The sequence below is a fragment of the Nansenia antarctica genome (assembly GCF_963989245.1).
Source record: "Nansenia antarctica genome assembly, chromosome: 5".
NCBI classification, from domain to species: Eukaryota; Metazoa; Chordata; class Actinopteri; order Argentiniformes; family Microstomatidae; genus Nansenia; species Nansenia antarctica.
In genome coordinates, this window is record NC_137690.1 from 50,663,424 (window position 1) to 50,685,535 (window position 22,112).

Genomic DNA, 22,112 nt, shown 5'->3' on the forward strand with positions numbered 1-22,112 from the left:
CCTCCCCTCTCCTCCCCTCTCCTCCCCTTTCCTCTCCTCCCCTCCCCTCCCCTCCCCTCTCCTCCCCTCTCCTCCCCTTTCCTCTCCTCCCCTCCCCTCCCCTTCCCTCCTCTCTCCTCTCCTCCTCCGTGTCCCATCCCACCAGGACAACTTTGGCTACGACCTACCTGCCGTGGAGGCGGCCATGAAGAAGCACGAGGCCATTGAGGCGGACATCTCGTCGTACGAGGAGCGCATCGGCGTGGTGGTAGAGCTGGCGGGCGAGATGGAGACGGAGGGGTACTATGACATCCGCCGCATCTCGGCGCGCAAGGAGAACATCCTGGGCCAGTGGAGCCTGCTGAAGGAGCTGGTGGTGGGGAGGAAAGCCCGGCTAGAGAAGAACCTGGCCCTGCAGAAGACTTTCCAGGAGATGGTCTACATGATAGACTGGATGGAGGATATGCAGGTGAGGGAAAAGACCAATCGATCAATCCCCCCGCCCCCTCAGGAATGATCACTCAACTCTGTTGGTTGTTTTTGTTTTTTTGTTTGTGCACAGTAAAGCATTTTAAGTCTCGTAAAACTGTACCCTAAGTTGAACAGTGGAGACTGGTGGAGGGAGAAATGTGGGACAGGCCCATTGAACGAGGAACAGTATGTAAAACATGTGTGTTCGATTCTTCATTCTGTTCCATCCATTACAATGAGCCCACCCTGAGACGTCTGCCTCCACCAGCCTAAAGTTATTGCAGTGGAGATGCCTGTCTGCCCTCCCAACCACATATTAGTGCCCACCAAACACTATACATCTCGGTCGCATCGACAGTTGTTTACAGCTAGACGAATGACGTAGATGCACTGTGCATAGACAATTCCCATGCTCCACTGCTTAAGCAATCTCAGGAATGTGTGTCTTTTACCTTACCTAGGTCCAGCTTCTGTCCAAAGACTTCGGCAAGCACCTGCTTGAGGTGGACGACCTGCTCCAGAAGCTCTGTCTGCAGGAGGCCGACATCACAGTGCAGGCGGAGAGGGTGCAGACGCTGAACACAGCTGCTCTCAAGTTCACCACCATCGAAGGTAAGACATCATCGCCATGCCAACAGCAGATATAGAATATCTAATGATATTTATAACAATAACAATATTGTAGTAGCACGATTATATTGTGTTGTTTACAATTATAGTTTATTTATGGAGCTGTTGGTTTAGGAATAACAATAAGACACACATTTGGAGAGTAAATTGCTTTTCTTTTCCTGAGATTGTGCTGATACTGTTTATATTGAGTGATGGAAATGATCTTGGAACTTCCAGAGAGACCCACAAGAGGGCAAGCATGGCTTGTCACAGCTTTCTTTCTAAAGGAACTATTTAAAGATAATTCATCATTTGTTTCTTTTTTCGTGTAGTTTTTATCTAAAAACTACATCTTAATTGTACTACATCTGTGTTGTATATGTAATATGAGCGTTTTTGACCTTTAGAACTCACTGAGTATCTATATTGAACATCTCTGATATTAGGCAACTGAATGAATGAATGAATGAATGAATGAATGAATGAATGAATGGTCTTTATTGTCATTGCTACAGTACAGGTACCAAACAACGAAATTTAGGAGGGGTGGCTCCCCTGGTGTTAGGAAAGAAAAAAAAACACTTTTAAAAAAATCACAAGAAGGGAAGGAGCTGGTTTACATAAATAAAGGCTATGTACACGATCCACTATACTGCACTTGTTGAAGCCAAACCGACCACCACCCTAAGATACAGCTTCTTCTCTTCTATAGATAATCTGAAAGGACCAGACAGGTATATCCAACATGGCCATACCTTCACTTTGTCCATCAGAGGGCAAGAAGAACTATTACTGTGTATTACTTAAACCCACCCAATCCTTTCAGCTACATGAGTAGTCTAGGGTTAGGGGTTGATTTGCCAATTTCAGCTATTGAGTGTTCTTCCCTCTCCTCCACACCCAGGCTACCAGCCGTGCGACCCCCAGGTGATCTGCAACCGGGTGAACCACGTCTCCACCTGCCTGGAGGAGCTGAAGCAGCTGGCTGCCAAGCGGCGCTCGGAGCTGGAGGAGTCGCAGCATCTGTGGGCCTTCTTCGGGGAGGTGGAGGAGTCGGAAGCCTGGATCCGGGAGAAGAGCTCCATCCTGGCCTCGCAGACCTGCGGCAAGGACCTGAGCAGCGTCCTGCGCCTGCTCCAGAAACACAAGACCCTGGCCGGGGAGCTGCTGGCCCGCCGCTCCCTCCTCCAGCAGACCATGAAGAAGGGCAAGCAAATCCTGACGGAGAAGAGCTTCGGCACGGGCGGCATCCAGGAGCGGATCATGGAGGTCAAAGGGGAGTGGAAGCGGCTGGAGGACCAGGCGGCCCAGCGGCTGGGTCACCTGCAGGAGGCGCTCAACTTCTTCCAGTTCAGCACGGAGACGGACGACCTGCTGGCCTGGCTCCAGGACGCCTACCGCCTGGTGTCCAGCGAGGACTTCGGCCACGACGAGTACTCCACCCAGAGCCTCCTCAAGAAGCACCGGGGCGTCCGCGAGGCGGTGGACAAGCACCGGCTCCACGTGGTGGCGCTCCGCAAGCACATGGTGGCGCTGCCGCCGCCGTTCTGCGAGCTGGATGAGGTGCAGTCGCGCATGGGCGAGGCGGAGCAGCTGTACGCCGAGGTGGCGGACGTGGCGGTGCTGAGGCAGCAGTGGCTGCACGACGCGCTGGCCGTCTACCGCATGTTCAGCGAGGTGAACGCCTGCGAGGTCTGGATCGACGAGAAGGAGCAGTGGCTCAACCAGATGGACGTGCCGGAGAGGCTGGAGGACGTGGAGGTGGTGGCCCACAGGTAGAGCTCCTGTCTCCAATGGATAAACAAGAAGTATATGAATATAAAGGAGAATTGAGTCATATTTGTGGGTTATGTTTTGAAGTGTTTTTAAGTCATCATTTATTCAACTAAACAATGCACACAATGTACACTAAGTAGCAATGGGCCATACGCGCGCACACACACGCACTCACGCACACACAAACGGCCACACACACACACACACACACACACACACACACACACACACTAAGTTACCATTATTGATATTCTACAATAGATTGTATGGCATTTAGAACACATTTTTCCTCCTTTTCTCTCATCATGGTCGATGTAGATTTGAGAGCCTGGACCAGGAGATGAACAGCCTGATGGGAAGGATCTTGGACGTCAACCAGATAGTCCAGCAGCTCTTGGACAATGGTCACCCCAGTTCCACAGAGGTCCGTGGCTGCCAGGATCACCTCAATAGCAGGTAAACCACTTTCCCATGACCAACTGAGGTAAATCACTTGTCTTCTAACCAACTCAGGTTAACTCAGGTGAAACACTGTCCTCTAACCAACTCAGGTGAAACACTGTCCTCTAACCAACACAGGTGAAACACTGTCTTCTAACCAACTCAGGTAAATCACTTGTCTTCTAACCAACTCAGGTTAACTCAGGTAAATCACTGTCCTCTAACCAACTCAGGTTAACTCAGGTAAATCACTGTCCTCTAACCAACTCAGGTTAACTCAGGTAAATCACTGTCCTCTAACCAACTTAGACTTCTCACAGAGACTAGCGTCCAGGAAACTACCTCAATAGCAAGCCATTTCACAAGATGCCTAGTGGGAATACAACTAAACTAATGGGAATCCAAATGACATGTTTTCAACGTGTCCCATTTACCCAATTCTCAGCTCATCTACTCTGATTCAAAGAAGGCATTGGGCATGGGGCAGGGGGGAGGGTAGCGGCGATGTGAAGAATCTGGTACACTGTCCTTATTTGGCCTAGTTAGAGATCAACAGAAGACATGTTGATCACATGTTTATCGTCCTGCCGGTGTTCCTGAGAGAGGACTGATTGTACCGGGGACACAGGGACGGGTGACGCGGACAGACACAGGCCCTGCCAGCGCTCGTGAAGACAGCCCTGGTGGCAGTGGCAAAGTGGTAGGGTGGCCTAGTTAGTTCATCCTGACCTTGGCATAGATATAGCCCATCTCAGGGTGACCATCTGTGTCGACTGCCACTCAGGCTGCAAGACCAACCTGCCCAAAATGTGTCGTCTTTTGGCTTATTCTCTGTCTCTATCCCTCTCGACCGGTTTTGTTTTCATGACTAAATATTAATTCAGTATTCGTGGAAAAGGAGCTGTTCATTTGCAGTGTGGATGGTTCGGTCACCCTCCATTGTTTACATGTATATTTAGTACATCATGTTTGCTTTGTAGATGAGATCAGATGTTGTGTGTTGTTTTCCTATCATTTGGTTGCTCTGGCTAGGGGGTGCTGGCATTACATCATGTTGTATACGCATCGCTGAAGGAGTATGAATCACAGGTCTGTGATTTTCGATGGGGCACCATTCATTGGCCTGGAAGCAGGCTAGACACAGCCTGTGTCAAGGACAGACAATCCACTCTGAGATGCAAATTGAAATCAAACTAAAACCATCATGCATTTGATTAATGTTGCACCATCGTATCCTTGTAAATTGCCTTCATTTGTACATGAACGTACAATTTTGCACGTTAATTGTAACAGTAGATAACCGTGATAAATATACCACTTTCTTCACTGATGAATGAATAGAACAGATGGTTATGAGGGCTCCATATGTTTGCTGTGACACAGACTAAGTGACAGCTATCCATACGAGATGTGCGTAGGCTTTAGCTTAGCAAGCTAAGGCAGTGCTGTGATGGATAGGAGACCAGGGTTCAAAACCCATCAGTCACATACCTCGAACAGTCAATCATAAGTTTCCATAGAATACACTCTGTATCAACCCTCTCACCTATATATATATATAGGTGCCATGATGCTTTTATCCAGTGATTTTTCAGTATAATCACCTACTGTTCACCATGTCTTCCCCCTACAGGTGGAACCGGATCGTGGAGATGGTGGAACAGAAGAAGGACCACCTGGAGTCCGTCCTGCGCCTGCAGAACTACCTCCTGGAGTGCGCCGAGATCAAGTGTCAGATCCAGGACAAGCGCAAGGCCATCGACGCCACCCAGTACGTGGGCAGCGACCTGGGCGGGGTTCTGGCTCTGCAGCGACGCCTCTCCACCATGGAGGGCGCCCTGGCCGTGCTGGAGCCCAAGCTGCTGCACCTCCAGGAGGAGGCAGAGGATCTGGCCACCTCCTACCCGGCCAAGGCCGTGGAGGTCCTGGTGCCCTTCGAGGGCCTCAGCGTGGAGTGGGAGGAGCTGAAGCGCACGCTGCAGGGCTGCGAGGACTCGCTGATGGTGGCCGGGCGGCTGCAGCAGTTCATCCAGGACCTGGACTCCTTCCTCACCTGGCTGGTGCAAACGCAGACGGCGGCGGCCTCAGACGAGTTGCCCAACGCGCTGGAGGAGGCGGAGAAACTGATCAACCACCACGCGGCACTGAAGGAGGAGATCGGCCGGTACGAGGAGGACTACGAGCGGCTGCAGGCCGTCAACGAGCTGCTGGAGGCGGAGGAGGCGCCCCTGCCGTATGCGGCGCTGCAACAGTGGCTGCAGAAGCTGGACGTGGGCTGGAACAAGCTGCTGGAGATGTGGGAGAGCAGGAGGGAGGTGCTGGTGCAGGCGCACATCTTTCATCTGTTCCTGAGAGACGTCAAGCAGGCGGAGGCCTTCCTTAACAACCAGGTTAGGACCCTGTTTGGCTGTTTCTGTAAAAATCTATCTGTCAATCAATCAAATGTTTTTGTAGAGATGTGTTTTACAAAACCGTTTTCGTCACAAAGTGCTAAATAAAATGAATAATGTAAACATATAAACAATAAACAGTGGCCCGATGGGAGATTATTATTATTATTAATAATAATATTAATATTATATATTATTATTATTGTTTATATATATTATATGTTTATATATATTATTGTTTATATTATATGTTATTATGTAATATAATAATATCTATTATTATACATTTTATTTGTAAAGCATGTTTCATTTGATCAGTCTCAAAAAGCAAAAAACTGAGTTATAATATATATATATATATATATATATATATATATATATATATATATATATATATATATATATATATATACAGTATATAGTTATAATATATATATATTCTTAAATAAACATAAACAAAACAAACAATACTGAAGAGCAATCAGAATCAAGTTTTTGTTACAGTACATCTCATTATACAGTCCATCTCATTATCTCATTATACATTATAAGTATAAGAGAGTAACATTGTTAGGCTTCGCTTCCTCGACATTGCACCAACAAGATAGAATGGCTATAAGAAATAGTTATAATAAAAAAAAACTATAAGACAAGAGACAATAGAGTGGTATAATAATAGAGATAATACCGTTTTAGTCCTGTTCCAGAAGGCACGGTACTATTGGGTGTGGCCAGCTCTGTCTTGCTGCGCTGTTGGGGAAAATCCCTAGACAGGGCATTGTGGAAGAGGGGCTGTTTCTACTGGTTCACAGACATTAGATCTATTTAGATGGAGCATTTCATAGGTGGCTCTGTATCAGGAAATCCCTGCAAGGTGTGATATTGGATATGACAGCAGGAGCAACTGTAGACTTGCAAAGTTGCAACAAATCCAGTAACAGTATATGGCACTCACACTATTGTGTCGGACACGTAAAGCCATGGTAACTGAAAGTTCATAATCTGTGTGTGGTCACATGCCTCTCTGTGTGTGTGTGTGTGTGTGTGTGTGTGTGCACAAACGTGCGTGCATGCGCGCGCGTGTGTGTGTATGCGTGTGTGTGGCGCATATACTGTATGTGTGCACGCGTGCTGCGTGTGTTTATAGGTGTCCGTTCACTGCATGCACAACATGGCAGTTCCCTACAGTGCAGGGCTTATTCCATGCAGAGCTGTGCTTCACTCCAGCTTAAATGTCAACTGGGCCACATTCCCCCAGATTTTCTGTTACCATGTGTCAGAGCATGTGTCTCCTCTGGTTTGCTAACAGACCTTTCTGTGTCCGAGCCCGTAGGCACCGAACAAGAGGCCAAAGGACTTCCTCTCCGATAATTGTCAAAATCTGTTGTCGCCATGGACACGTTTTTTGTGCCTTCACTCACTTTTCTATCTCTCTGTCGTTGCCAAATTCTCTCTGCACAGTTAGTCACGTCATCTTTATTTATAAAACACATTTAAAACAACGTGTGCTGACCGAAAATGCCGTACATGGATTAAAATCACAATAAAGGCAATCAAATCACAGTATATCACAATAACATAGGCATAACGACATACATAGAACATAAAGAACAACATCGGGCACATATCAAAACCACATTAGGGAAACGCTAAAGAATATAAGTGTGTTTTAAGCCTGGATTTAAAGGAATCGATGAAATGCCCGACTCCTTAAACCAACATATACTTTATAGTTGAAATACATTGAAGTAGAATACTGATTAAAAATGCTGTAATTCACTGCAATGCCGTTCCGTTGCATACTGCCTTCCTTTTTAAGAGACATGGGGGTGTGCTTTGCAACTTGGCTGTTATGCCTGACGTATGATGGTACTGTTATAATCCTCAAGGGTCTGTGTGTATATATAATGAAAAGCTTTATAAATGTAATAAATTATTATTACTGTTATGTCTCTCGGCGCAGAAGAATCAGTATCTCGTCCATGATGAGATAGATGGTGATAAGAAAGCCATATTTCTGGGAGAGAGGATTTTAAGATGATACTCATAAATGTATGAGGACATATATCAACGTGTAGCTACAGCCATGGATTTCCCCTCCTTACTCTTGCAATAGACTCTTATCTCTGTCACTCTCCCACTGGGATCTGATCAGCTGTACCTGTTCTATACCTTACACCCAAGTGGTAATACTAGGAGCAGTCCCTATACCACTTGTGTTATTACAAAAAACACTTTCATCCATAATTATGTATTTGCAAAGCAATTATTTTCATGGAACAACATATTGCACATAGTGCACTCTGCATATAGGGGGTCTAATCTCATTTCTTACCACCTTACGCACCTTAATTGGTGGATGATTAGTAGGCTAATCAGGCAATGTAATATTGCTCATGTCATGGTCATTTGTTGAAGTGACATTGAATAGCAAACAGCAAACAGCATTGGAACCCTTTTCTGTGGTAGACGTTTCACTTAGTGGTCTCTGTCATTTAGCCTACCTTGACAGGATCGGTTGCTATTAAATAGCTTAAAATCAAGGGAGGCTGGTGGAGATGGAAATTGGGCTCATTGGAGGATGGGCTCATTGTAATGCATGGTATGGAATTACTCTGTCATACAATGTTGTTACCTGACCAACTACACAGCAGGCAATAACACAAAAGAGTGTGATTTTGATTCCATTTCCCATCTCCCCCTGCAGGAGTCAGCCTTGGCCCATGTGGAGCTCCCCGCCACGGTGGAGACGGTGGAGGGGGCCATTAAGAAACACAAGGACTTCACCACCACCATGGAGCTCAACCTCCACCGCATCAAGGCCGTCATCGAGGCTGGCGAGAGCCTCATCAGTCAGAGCAACATCTACTCGGATCGGATCAAGGAGCGCGTGGACACCCTGGCTAACAGGTAGGACACCCTGGCTAACAGGTAGAACACCCTGGCTAACAGGTAGGGCCCACCAAGGGGTTGTTACCAGTGTAGGTGTGTAGCCCCAAACACTCTCTAACAGGTCACACTAGCCAATGGGGGGTAGTGGTGGTCTAGTGGATAGTGAGTTGGACTGGTGATTGGAAGGTCACAAGTTCAATCCTGCCACACCACCACTAGTGTGCCCTTGAGTAAGGCACTTAGGCCTAAATAACTCCAGGGAGAATGTCCCTGTAATCTCTTATTGTAAATCGCTTTTGGATTAAAAGCGTCTGCTAAATGGTAAATGACTATGTGTGTAGGCCCAAACACTCTCTAACAGGTCGGTTCCACCCAAGCCATGTGTCTCCTATGTGTGTAGGCCCAAACACTCTCTAACAGGTCGGTTCCACCCAAAGCCATGTGTCTCCTATGTGTGTAGGCCCAAACACTCCCTAACAAGTATGTTAGGGTAATGTAAATGTAAATGTAAATGTAAATGTAAATGTAAACAAGTAGGACCCTCCCAAGGGTTGTTTACCAGCCTGTCTTCCTATTTGTTCAGACCCATTTGTTCATTTGTTCTTATGTCTTCCATTACATTATTATTACATTTGAATCATCTATCCATCAGTCATCATAAGATAAAGTCATCTATGGTAGGGCCAGGGGCTAGGTATGTAAGCCCAAACACGTACACCTTACTGTAAGCCCTCCCAGGCATTGACAGTATGTCTCTATTAGGGTGTTCCACCAGCCCTACTGTAGGTCTCCTGTGCTCCTACTTGGTAACAGATCATTGTCTCACGTCAGATAGCACGACGCCATCTGCACTGTCGCTTAAGGCTCAGAGTGTCACGTAGGAATGGTGCCACCTGGGTGACAGATAGACAGGTCTCACCCTATTGTTCACCTGCCTCCTGTGTCTCCTTCAGTACAGTACGTTTACATTTAAATGTTTGGCATTTAACAGACGCCTTTATCCAAAGCGACTTAGAACAAATACATATGGATGTGACAGCAGCTGGTGAAAGTGGGAACAAGTCGGCAACGACCAAAATGTTGGAAAAATGTAAATAAATTTCAACGTTGTCGAAAATCAATGACACACTCGCTAGTCAAGCCAAAATATTGCATTGCAATGGATTCAGTGAGTAATCACCACTACTACCTAGTTAGTGTACGTAGAGTAGTGGGGATTACTCACCGAATCCATTGCATTGTTATATTTTTGGCTGCTGACTTGTTCCCGCTTTCACCAGCTGCTGTCACATATATATACGTATATATGAAGAGGATTTGGAGAACAGCTCGGCAAACCATAATGCTACACAGAAGAGACAAAGCGAAAGAAACTGAAAAGATCTACCGTTGTTTCCATTTGCCTTAAAGGCGGGAGCATGAAATTCATCCTGATGGGTGAAATTACAGCGAGTCCCTTTCAGACCTCCCTCCCAACAATAGAATAAATAGATAGCCACATGTTGGGGAGGAATTTAGATGAGGACGGTTAACCCCAACTGTCCTCACAATGGACTCATTCTTGATCAGTGTCGGGACATCAAAGTAATCCACAAATACTTTCAAATACTTTCAAATACTTTGAGCATTTGCTTGAGTCTGCCCTTGAGTGCCAGATGGGTGGGGTTTCACGCTTTTTCGGGCTATTGCATTGGTACCATTGTGCCAGGCAAGCTCAATCAAACACCGCAGAGTATTTTAAATGACACTGATACCCAGGTTTTGAGACTAGCGGTACCCCCTGTGTGAATGGTTTGTTTTGGTTCCCCGCACAGAGGCAACCAGAACCGTGAGCTGGCCCAGCAGTGGCTGGAGAAGCTGAACACCCAGTGGGAGCTGCAGAGGCTTCTACAAGACTGCCATGAGGTAGGCCGTGCACTGGGTCAAAGGTCCTGACCAGCAGTGTAATAACAATGTAACAACCAGCTGTGTGAGATGCTGTAGTTATAATCAGCAGTGTAATAACTATGTAATAAACAGCTGTGTAGCAACTATGTAATAACCAGCTGTGTGAGATGCAATAGTCTTAACCAGCAGTGTAATATCTATGTCATAACGAGGATGTATTAGTTACACTGGTCATAACCAGCTGTGTAATATCTGTCATAACCAGCTGTGTTAGTTACACTAGTCATAACCAGCTGTGTAATAACTGTCATAAACAGATGTGTTAGTTACAGTAGTCATAACCAGCTGTGTAATAACTATGTCATAAACAGATGTGTTAGTTACACTAGTCATAACCAGCTGTGTAATAACTATGTCATAAACAGATGTGTTAGTTACAGTAGTCATAACCAGCTGTGTAATAACTATGTCATAAACAGATGTGTTAGTTACACTAGTCATAACCAGCTGTGTAATAACTATGTCATAAACAGATGTGTTAGTTACAGTAGTCATAACCAGCTGTGTAATAACTATGTCATAAACAGATGTGTTAGTTACACTAGTCATAACCAGCTGTGTAATAACTATGTCATAAACAGATGTGTTAGTTACAGTAGTCATAACCAGCTGTGTAATATCAATGTAATAACGAGCTGGGTTAGAGTGCAGCAGTCAGTGTAATAACAATGTAACAACCATGTAGCTGTGTGAGCAGAGGTGAGGAAATAGGGCTTGAGACAACAGGATGTGATGTTGTTCAGACCAGACAGACATCCTGATGGATATTCCATTGGGATAATGGAATGAGAGTATGGAGGATTTGTGGTCTGTTCTTTGTGGTTAAGGCCTCTCTCATTCCTGGGTGACAAAATTATGGCAGTCTCACAAGAATACCATCGATTTTGTGCCTTTTTTGGCACAGTATTTAAAGGATTTGAGCCAGATGGCCGCTGTGAAAGAGTTGTGAGTGACAGACTTGACTCATCGAGGTTCAGCCTTGGGTGGATGTTGTTATCAACACATTCTGAGAGGCTGAGGTTGTTGTCAGTGGGTACTATCATATGTTTATGAAGGAACATAAAGCTATAATATGTCATTATTTATTAAAAACATTTTTTTAAAAGGAGCTAGGATTTCACATGCATGCAGAGAGAGAGAGAGAGAGAGAGCCAGCCATGTTTGAGCTTTGTTAGGTGTCAAAAGGTCATGGGATAATTTGGTCATCCCATGACCTCATATTTGTTTATTTGTTGTGTTATTAAGTATGTTTTATATTTGTAAAGACACTCTGGTTTTCTATTTGTGAGTTTCTTGTTCTTAAAGTGAAAATGACAAGTCATGGGATACACACCTATGTATAGCTTCCCAGCTGGGTTTGGAATGGAGTCGCTCGGTCACACAGATTAAGCCTAGTCCTGGACTTAATCACACTTTCAACAGAACTCTTCTATTGAAGATGCTTTTTAGTCTAGGATTAGGTTTAGGCCTAATCTGTATCTGGGAAACCAGCCCCTATAGTGTCACCTGCGTCCAGCATTTAAAAACTGGTTTAATCTGGATCAGAAGGATCCAGACATGTCATCATGTTTAAAGGACCTCAGGTCTCTCTCTCTCTCTCACACACACACACACACACACACACACACACACACACACACACACTCTCTGGCCTTTGCTGCCTCCATCCCTGAGCTTTATTTACAGTAGTTTGTGCAACTTTCTCTCTGCCTGCATTGAATAATTCACCATCAGCTCCCTTCATCATTAATTCAGGGAAAAGGGAGCGTGTATCTGTGTGAGGAGGCTTCCCTGTGTGTGGCCTACTGAAGGAGAGTGACACTGCGACAGTTTTGTAAGAAATGTATCCCCAGAACCAGTCTGCTAAGTGTGTTCCTCCGCTATTGTGTTAATGCTACACTGACAGCTTAACACTACTGGCATACATTTTGGACAAGTCCTTTTCCTTAACCCTCGCAAATCCTTTCTGACTTGGCTGATTCCCTCGTGGGAACGGCGACCCTGTTCAGCTTTGCCCCTACGTCCTAAATCAACCCATAGACCGTACCCTCAAAAAGCAATCCTATAGATCTGAGAGGATTGAATAGGTGTTGCTAAGCAATGTGACAGCAGGTGGTGAAAGAGGGAACAAGTCGGCAGTCGATTAACTTCACTTCACTTCACAAATGTTCTGACTTTTATTCTGAAAAATGTAAATGCATTTCAGCGTTGTTGAAAATCAACGACACACTCGCTAGTCAACTAACCCAGCTTGTTTTGTGAGCCTGCTAACACTGTAAAGTAGTGTTATTGGTAGGTAGCACTGGGGATTACTCACCAAATCCATTGCATTGCAATGTTTTGGCTTGACTAGCAAGTGTGTCATTGATTTTCAACAACGTTGACATTTATTTACATTTTTTGAAAAAAAAGTCAGTACATTTGGTCGGTTGCCTACTTGTTCCCGCTTTCACCAGCTGCTGTCACATATGGGCGAACAATCCAGCTGGTCTATCAAAAAAAATCATATTGCTTACACCTATCCAATCCTCTCAGATCAACACATGTCAAGGGGTGAGGGGTTAGGGGTGAGGCGGTTCATTTTGGGAGTCAGTCTTTGGGTGAGATGGAGAGGCATGTCCACAAATACCTGACAAACACCTGACCCATACTGTACCTGGATGCGTTGCTGTAACCTGGCTGTGGAGCGGAGCGTCTGTTCCTAAGGGATGGTAGGATGGCCTTCTCTGGGGTCCATTTGATGAGCGGCGTTGCTTCATTTCCCATAATGCTGCTGCTGCTGCTGCCTCCTTTGCCCCCCGATTCATTTAGATTCCCCTGGGGGGCTATCTGGCTGTGACCCCCGCTGACCCCCCCAGTCAGTAGGGCATCATCTGGGGGGTCATCTGGTGGAGAGGAGAGCAAGATTAGACGGAGGAGAGATAAATGTGTGTGTGTGTGTGTGTGTGTGTGTGTGTGGGGGGGGGGGGGTAGGGTTAGGGTTAGGGGATATATATACGTATATAGAGGGTTAGGGTTAGGGGATATATATATACGTATATAGAGGGTTAGGGTTAGGGGATATATATATATACGTATATAGAGGGTTAGGGTTAGGGAATATATATATATACACGTATATAGAGGGTTAGGGTTAGGGGATATACAGTATATACGTATATAGAGGGTTAGGGGATATATATATACGTATATAGAGGGTTAGGGTTAGGGGATATATATATATACGTATATAGAGGGTTAGGGTTAGGGAATATATATATATATACACGTATATAGAGGGTTAGGGTTAGGGGATATACAGTATATACGTATATAGAGGGTTAGGGGATATATATATATATATACGTATATAGAGGGTTAGGGTTAGGGGATATATATATACGTATAGAGGGTTAGGGGATATATATATATATATATATATATATATATACGTATATAGAGGGGTATATATATATATATATATACGTATATAGAGGGTTAGGGTTAGGGGGTATATATATATTTATATATATACGTATATTTAGGGTTAGGGGGTATATATATATATATATATATATATATATATATATATATATACGGATATAGAGGGTTAGGGTTAGGGGATATATACATATATATACGTATATAGAGGGTTAGGGTATATATATATATATATATATATATATATATATATATATATATATATATATATATATGTATATAGAGGGGTTAGGGACCTTTAAACAAAAGCAGAGAAGTAACTCATCCCCACTTCCTGCCTCTCTCTCTCCTTGCTTCTTTCTCTCTCTCTTTCTCTGTCACTCCCTGTCTCTCTCTCTCTCTCTCTCTCTTCCCTTCCCTTCCCTCTCTGTCCCCTTATCTCACCTCCCCTGTTCAGTGCTGTAATTTCAAGTGCGGCGTGTTCTCCCTGGTGATGCCTCTTAATGGTGGATCTCTCTCTCTCTCTCCCCCTCTCCCTCTCCCTCTCTCTCTCTCTCTCTCTCTCACTCTCTCTCTCTCTCTCTCACACTCTCTCTCTCTGGTCTCTCTGTTCTCCCTGCTTCCCCTCTCCTCCCCTCCCTCCTCATCTCCACCCTCCTCTTCTCTCCCTAGCATGCTTGCTACAGCCCTGGTTGGGCTCAGACAGACACTGCAGCAGTAACATGTGGCTGGTTTTACAGGGAGGAAGATACAGTGGCACAGGGAGGTTATGACTGCAGCAGTGGAGAGAGAGAGAGAGAGAGAGAGAGAGAGAGAGAGAGAGAGAGAGAGAGAGAGAGAGAGAGAGAGAGAGAGAGAGAGACACACAGAGAGAAAGAGGGAAAGAGACAGAGAGAGACAGAGAGAAAGAGAGAGACAGAGAGAAAGAGAGAGAGAGAGGCAAAGAGAAAGGGAGAGAGGCACAAAAAGAAAGGGGCTGGGAGGGGAGGAGTGGGGAGGAAGACAATACAGATGCAACCGCACGGTGAGCCGCCCCTCTGTAGAGAGAAGCATGTCTGGGTTTCCTCAGAGGAGCCAGGGAGAGAACCAAATCCCTGCCCTCCCCGCACCTCCCTCCCTCATCCTCCCTCTTTGACTATCAAACGCCCGCCCCCTCCTCCCTCGCTCCCTCCTTCCCTCCCTCCCTCCCCTCACAGCATCACTAGCCGCAACCACTGAGCCTGCGGGCCGTGGCTGCTTCTCCCCCAATCGGAGCCCGCGCTTCTTCCAACCCCGCACGCCGTAGGTGGGGGCTGAGGGAAGAGAGGGAGGCAGGCAGGGGGAGAGGGAGAGGGGGCGGGGGAGGGGGAGGGTGCGTGGATGGAGGGTAGTTTTTTTTTCTTCTCTCTCTCTCTCTCTCGTCACTGATCCGCCTCCTCCCTTGTCTCTCCGTCTCTCTGTCTGTGTGTGTGTATGCGTGCATGTGTGTGTGTATGTGTCTCTGTCTCTCTCTCTCTCTCTCTGCCTCTGTGTGGACGGGGCTTACCAGGCCACGGCAGTGGACAGTGGAGAGGGTAGATCAGCAGCCTCAGTGTCATCTCATCTCTGCCTTCTGAGAGGAGCTTGTCTTGCCTTTGCCGGTTGTTTTGGTTTTCTGGAGCAGCAGGCTCTCTTCCTCTCTCTCTCTCTCTCCCTCTCTCTCTTTCTGAGTGGGGCTTTTGGTTTGAGCTGTACCGCCCTTGGACAGGGGTGTTCCGGTGGAGCATGTGGATACTTACAGTTGCCCCCCACCGCAACCCTCTCAGGCCGTTCGATGCGTTGATCGCTGCCGGTAAATGGAACAGATTTGCCGTTGTGTGGAGTCAGGGGAGTGGAGTATAGGCGAGCATGAGAGAGGCAGAGCGAAGAGGAGGGGGTGGAAATATGTGGGTGGGTGGAAGGCGGGTAGTGCTGCTAGTGGTTTTCTAGTGAATGGTGGATAGGAAATATGTATTATCATTTAGCCATCTGAGATGTTTGGTTTGCTTGCTCATATACCTAATGTGCCAATGGATTATAATGCTTGTGTTTATAGGTGTGTGTGTGTGTGTGTGTGTGTGTGTGTGTGTGTGTGTGTGTTTACGTGCCGCTCTGTGTACATGTCAATCCCCTTTACCATGTGTATGCTTGTATGTACACGTGTGTCAGCTGCGTGTGATTAAATATGCATGTGTTTGACCTTGTGTGTGTGTGTGTGTGTGTGTGTGTGTGTGTGTGTGTGTGTGTGTGTGTGTGTGTACTGTTTGTGTTTGTGTGTGTACTTCTGTGTTTCTGAACCTATGTTTGCATCAACCTTTTTGTTGTTTGCATGTACCTGCATGTAACTAACTACTATACTATAACTGTGTGTGTGTGTGTGTGTGTGTGTGTGTGTGTGTGTGTGTGTGTGAGCGTGTGTGTGTGCGTGTGCATGCGTGTGTGTGTGTGTGTGTGTGTGTGTGTGTGTTTGTGTGTGTGTGTGTGTGCGTGTGTGCGTGCGTGTGTATTGCTGCATAGTATGAATGTATAATACAAATACATTCACCTATGTATATAATATTAATGTATAATGTATAAATACATTCAGCTCTCATTGACAGCTGTGTGTCCCCTCCCTCCCTCAGCTTGGTGACTGGGTGGCTGAGAAGATGCTCATGGCTCGTGACACGTCCCGCGATGAGACGCAGAAGCTGCACAAGAAGTGGCTGAAGCACCAGGCCTTCATGGCTGAGCTGGCCCAGAACAAGGAGTGGCTGGACAAGATTGAGAGGGTGAGCCAACCTATCTGCACCACCTATCTGTTCTTGTTGCCTCCATGGAATGTAGTGTCCGTGAGTACAGAGAAAAGCGCTATATAAAATAAATGCGTTATTATTATTAGTAATTCATTGTAAGTTTCAGAATCAGAATGATTTTTATTGCCAAGTATATTTGCAGAAATACAGAACTTGGTGAGGCTTTTTTTTATTATTATTATTATTTTGCCTTTATTTAACCAGGGTCGGTCCCATTGAGACACAATGGTCTCTTTTTCAAGGGAAGCCTGGCCAAGACTGGCCAAGACTCAAACATCAAGTTTCAACAGCCAAAACAAACGGCACAATTACACAATAAAACAACACCAGATCAACAACAAAAAATAGACAAAATACAAGTTGATCAGAGCAATAGGATAAAACAATGGGACTTTCATATAAAATATAAAATATTAAATATTAAAATATAAAACAGGAGCAAGAACGATATGAATAAACAGAATAAATAGAATAAAATAATGGGACTTTCATACAAAACAGGGGCAAGAACGATACAAGGCTGATTCCAAGTTACTCACAAGGTTTTTACATGTTCCAGGTTGGTGTATAGGACATAAAAAAAACATATAAGCATAAATAATTCAAAAGACAATGGCAAAAAGAGCAATAGAACACTAATTATGTAGGTTGTTTTTGCTTGTATTCACACTACTAGGATATAGCTGGTAACAACGGCTACTCTCCGGGGCTTTCTATTCGACCCATTTCAGGACTATCTGGTACTACATGGTGGCAGTTCATTCAGGTTGATGTTAGTCTGGTATTTTACCATTATACCATGGAATTTGTAAATTGCTGTTCTGTAGAAATGAAGTGCTGCTGTTTAGAAAGTGCTACTGTCGTCAACTACAGTACTGTAATGTACTGTATGGAATGACAACTATAGTTTGCGATAACAGTTGGCTAAAGTTCTTCTCTAAATATTACAGATGTAGAACCATTCTACGGTGCCACTGGCCGCTTTACAGTACAGCCTGGTTCCTCTCAAGGTTTCTTCCTCACAGCGAGTTCTTCCTTGCCAGTGTGCCCTAGGGTTTTCTCCCCTCAGTTTCATGCGAAACTTTTGTTGTACATGCCTCTTCATTTTGTCTTCCATGAACTATTTTTCCAAGCCAGGGGGGTTGAGTATATTGCTTGCTATTGATTGACATCTGGAACAATTGATTGATTCGAGTGTGACACAGCTCATACAGATTTCTACATAGACACTGTTACTGTGTGGTGGTGATGGTGATAATGAATGTGATAAGTGCTTTAAACTTGATACGCTTTGCTACCTTCTATTTGCCTTTTAGTCTGATAAAAGCAAGATTGCATGTGAGTTGCTGTGTGAGTGAACAGAGACTTCACTGACACCATGACATCTCCGCTTTGCCCTGGAATCTCCATCGATTGCATCATGCCGTATCTTTATCCGCACTGGCTAATCACATTGATTGATCACTGTAACATCGGTGTGATAATCACTGTAGGCAAGGACACCCACTAGCTAGGACTCAGCTCATTAGCCCATGTTCTACCACTGTCAGCTCTCCCCATCCAGAGCATCGCCGCTGTTCAAGTGCATGAAGTCAAGTGTAAAAACCCATCATTCTCACTGAACATCATCATCATCAGCAGCATCAGCAGCAGCATATATATATATATATATATATATATATATATATATATATATATATATATATATATATGGTGAAGTGGCGGAGGGCATTTGTATAATATAGTGTGGTGATGTCATGGTTGCTGAGGCTAATTGGTAGCCCCATTATGGATTCCTATTAAGGTCATCGTCTGCATAGAGAGAGAGGGATAGTGGAGAGAGCTTACTAGGGATGCTCCGATACTGCCGTTATGGTTTCCAATTAAGGTCATCATCTGCATAGGGACTCATGCCGGAAGCGTTCAAATGCCCGAAATCTGGAGTTGTGTCCCTCTACTGGGGTACTGAAGTCGGGGTTTTCCGAGTTACTCTCACAAAGAGCTTAAGTTCAAGTTTCATGTTTTATTGTTTAAGTTTACTTTATTTAAGTAACAAAGTGACAATAGTACAGGACATAACTGACAAATGAGATTATTTACAATTAGCAGTATCTTGCAATTTGTAGACAATAAGGCACTAGGCATAATCCAGTAAAACGTGTCAATAGTACAGGTCAATAGTAATAGTAATAGTCAATAGTGCAGGCAAAACACATGTTCCATCCGTCCATCCATCCACACTCCTCTCTAGGTCAGGGGAGGCTAGTGGAGGTAGAAATCGGAGGACGGGCTCATTATAATGCATTAAATGAGCGGGTTTGATACCATTCTTCATTCCATTCCAGGCATTACAATGACACCCATTCTCCGATCTCTACCTCCCCCAGCCTCCCTTGGTGTTCTACCTCCCCCAGCCTCCCCTGGTGTTCTACCTCCCCCAGCCTCCCCTGGTGTTCTACCTCCCCCAGCCTCCCCTGGTGTTCTACCTCCTCCAGCCTCCCCTGGTGTTCTACCTCCCCCAGCCTCCCCTGGTGTTCTACCTCCCCCAGCCTCCCCTGGTGTTCTACCTCCCCCAGCCTCCCCTGGTGTTCTACCTCCCCCTGCCTCCCCTGGTGTTCTACCTCCCCCAGCCTCCCCTGGTGTTCTACCTCCCCCAGCCTCCCCTGGTGTTCTACCTCCCCCAGCCTCCCCTGGTGTTCTACCTCCCCCTGCCTCCCCTGGTGTTCTACCTCCCCCAGCCTCCCCTGGTGTTCTACCTCCCCCAGCCTCCCCTGGTGTTCTATCTCCCCCAGCCTCCCCTGGTGTTCTACCTCCCCCAGCCTCCCCTGGTGTTCTACCTCCCCCAGCCTCCCCTGTTCCAGGTATGATTAGTAGCCACCCTGGTGCAGCTGCGTAACTCAGAACAGAAACACAGTTAGCTCCCTGAGGCGCTGACACAGCGTGTGTGGGGAAACAAAGCCGATGTGTAGCGACAGGGACCCTCACTGAGGCCACGGTGGACCGCCTCTCTGGAGGATTACGTCAGCGAATTGTGCTCCATCTGCACTGGAAGAGCCATTTTAAAAAAAAGTTTAATATTTTTTTTTCTTTTTGGAATCTTGGCCTTCATTCATGACCGTTAAAGGAGTACTTTACTCAAAGTACTTCTTTTTTTTTTCTATATGTTTTTAGGATGTTTTATTGGGATAGAGATAGTAGAGATTGACAGGAAGGATGGGTGTGAGAGAGAGAAGGGATGACAGGATATGCCGATGGCCGGAATCGAACCAGGGACCTTGCGATGATAATGGTCTGCGCCTTAGTGTGCTACATCACTTACATGCCCCTCAAAGTATGTTTTTCAAGTATATTTATCTTCAGTCCACCATAAGTATGGCCTTGAAATATAAGTATTATGAGTGAAGTACTCCTTAATGTTTCCTCCATGTTCTATACTTCATACTTTATCAAGCCCAGGGTTGCTACAGTGGGCAAAGAAGGACATTGATCTCTGTTAACTAGGCAGAATACTGACTGACGGCTGTAGTTTTGAAACGTCCCTCCCTATGTCCTGCTTCCTCAACACTCCATCAGAATCAGGATCAGAATCATCATCCTCAACACTCCATCAGAATCAGAATCATCATCCTCAACACTCCATCAGAATCATCATCCTCAACACTCCATCAGAATCATCTTCCTCAACACTCCATCAGAATCAGAATCATCATCCTCAACACTCCATCAGAATCATCTTCCTCAACACTCCATCAGAATCATCATCCTCAACACTCCATCAGAATCATCTTCCTCAACACTCCATCAGAATCAGAATCATCATCCTCAACACTCCATCAGAATCATCTTCCTCAACACTCCATCAGAATCAGGATCAGAATCATCATCCTCAACACTCCATCAGAATCATCATCCTCAACACTCCATCAGAATCAGGATCAGAATCATCATCCTCAACACTCCATCAGAATCAGAATCATCATCCTCAACACTCCATCAGAATCATCATCCTCAACACTCCATCAGAATCAGAATCATCATCCTCAACACTCCATCAGAATCATCATCCTCAACACTCCATCAGAATCAGAATCATCATCCTCAACACTCCATCAGAATCATCATCCTCAACACTCAATCAGAATCAGAATCAGAATCATCATCCTCAACACTCCATCAGAATCATCATCCTCAACACTCCATCAGAATCATCATCCTCAACACTCCATCAGAATCAGAATCATCATCCTCAACACTCCATCAGAATCAGAATCATCATCCTCAACACTCCATCAGAATCAGAATCAGAATCATCATCCTCAACACTCCATCAGAATCAGAATCATCATCCTCAACACTCCATCAGAATCAGAATCAGAATCTCCCTCAACACTCCATCAGGATCAGAATCATCATCCTCAACACTCCATCAGAATCAGAATCAGAATCTCCCTCAACACTCCATCAGGATCAGAATCATCATCCTCAACACTCCATCAGGATCAGAATCAGAATCTTCCTCAACATTCCATGCTGTGTTGTTGTCTCTATTTACATGAAGACCCTTTTGTTTTATCGATTATGCTTTAGAGAAACGTCAAATTATTTATTAAAGGGAGTTAATTATTCACAGACATGGCTTTGTCTATCTAACGTAAGCACATTGAATAGCAGATGCTAAGATTTTTTCTTTTTTTGCGGGGGAGAGGATTGATTGATAACTCTTCAGACGGATATTCTCAGTTCTGAACTGCTTGGTGCCCATACATACATACATACAGTACTGTATACACCCCCCCTCCACACACACACACACACACACACACACACACACCACCACCACCTACCCCATTCCAATCTATAACAGCTACTCTCTAGGATAGCCATGGGCAAACACAGCCCTCTGTGAAAGGCCATGTAGGTGGTCTCATGTGGATGGTAGACTGTATTTCAAGGCGCCAATCTGCAGCGATGACTGCTCAAATACCTCCTAAGGGTTTGGCAGGGTTTGGCAAGCTGTGGGGGGGTCATAACTCATGTTGGGTCACTCTAGCATAACAACCAGATTGGTTGGGAGTTAAGGTAGTCGAGAGAAACATTATTGTGTCCCTCTTGGTTCCTCAGAGAGCTGTGTTTTCTCGACCGGGGCAATTCACCCCAAAGCAAACAGGCCATGAAAGGACACATGGATGAAGGTTTTCAGAGCCTACAGTATAGTGTGTAGCAAGGCCGGAATCTACAATTATGATTATGAATTATGATATGGTGATATGATAATATCGTAAGAGTGTTAGATATGATAATATTGTAAGTCCATTTCATAGCACATGTACAATCATGAGATTACTGAGAAACAACAATCGTTTTCGTTTTTCTTAATCGTCTGTGAAAGAAT

General features: G+C 45.2%; 1 protein-coding gene across 1 annotated transcript in view; it reads left to right on the forward strand.

Annotated features, from left to right (window-relative positions):
• The window catches only part of sptbn4b (spectrin, beta, non-erythrocytic 4b), a gene marked incomplete at both ends in the record, with an annotated part of 58,249 nt that overhangs the window by 12,224 nt on the left and 23,913 nt on the right, over positions 1 to 22,112 (forward strand). Inside the window, 8 exons of the mRNA XM_080532988.1 lie at positions 146 to 448; positions 912 to 1,062; positions 1,967 to 2,837; positions 3,157 to 3,294; positions 4,913 to 5,669; positions 8,377 to 8,579; positions 10,376 to 10,466; positions 16,550 to 16,696. Of these exons, the coding sequence (XP_080389114.1) occupies positions 146 to 448; positions 912 to 1,062; positions 1,967 to 2,837; positions 3,157 to 3,294; positions 4,913 to 5,669; positions 8,377 to 8,579; positions 10,376 to 10,466; positions 16,550 to 16,696 (2,661 nt within the window). The remainder of the gene's footprint in view (positions 1 to 145; positions 449 to 911; positions 1,063 to 1,966; positions 2,838 to 3,156; positions 3,295 to 4,912; positions 5,670 to 8,376; positions 8,580 to 10,375; positions 10,467 to 16,549; positions 16,697 to 22,112) is intronic.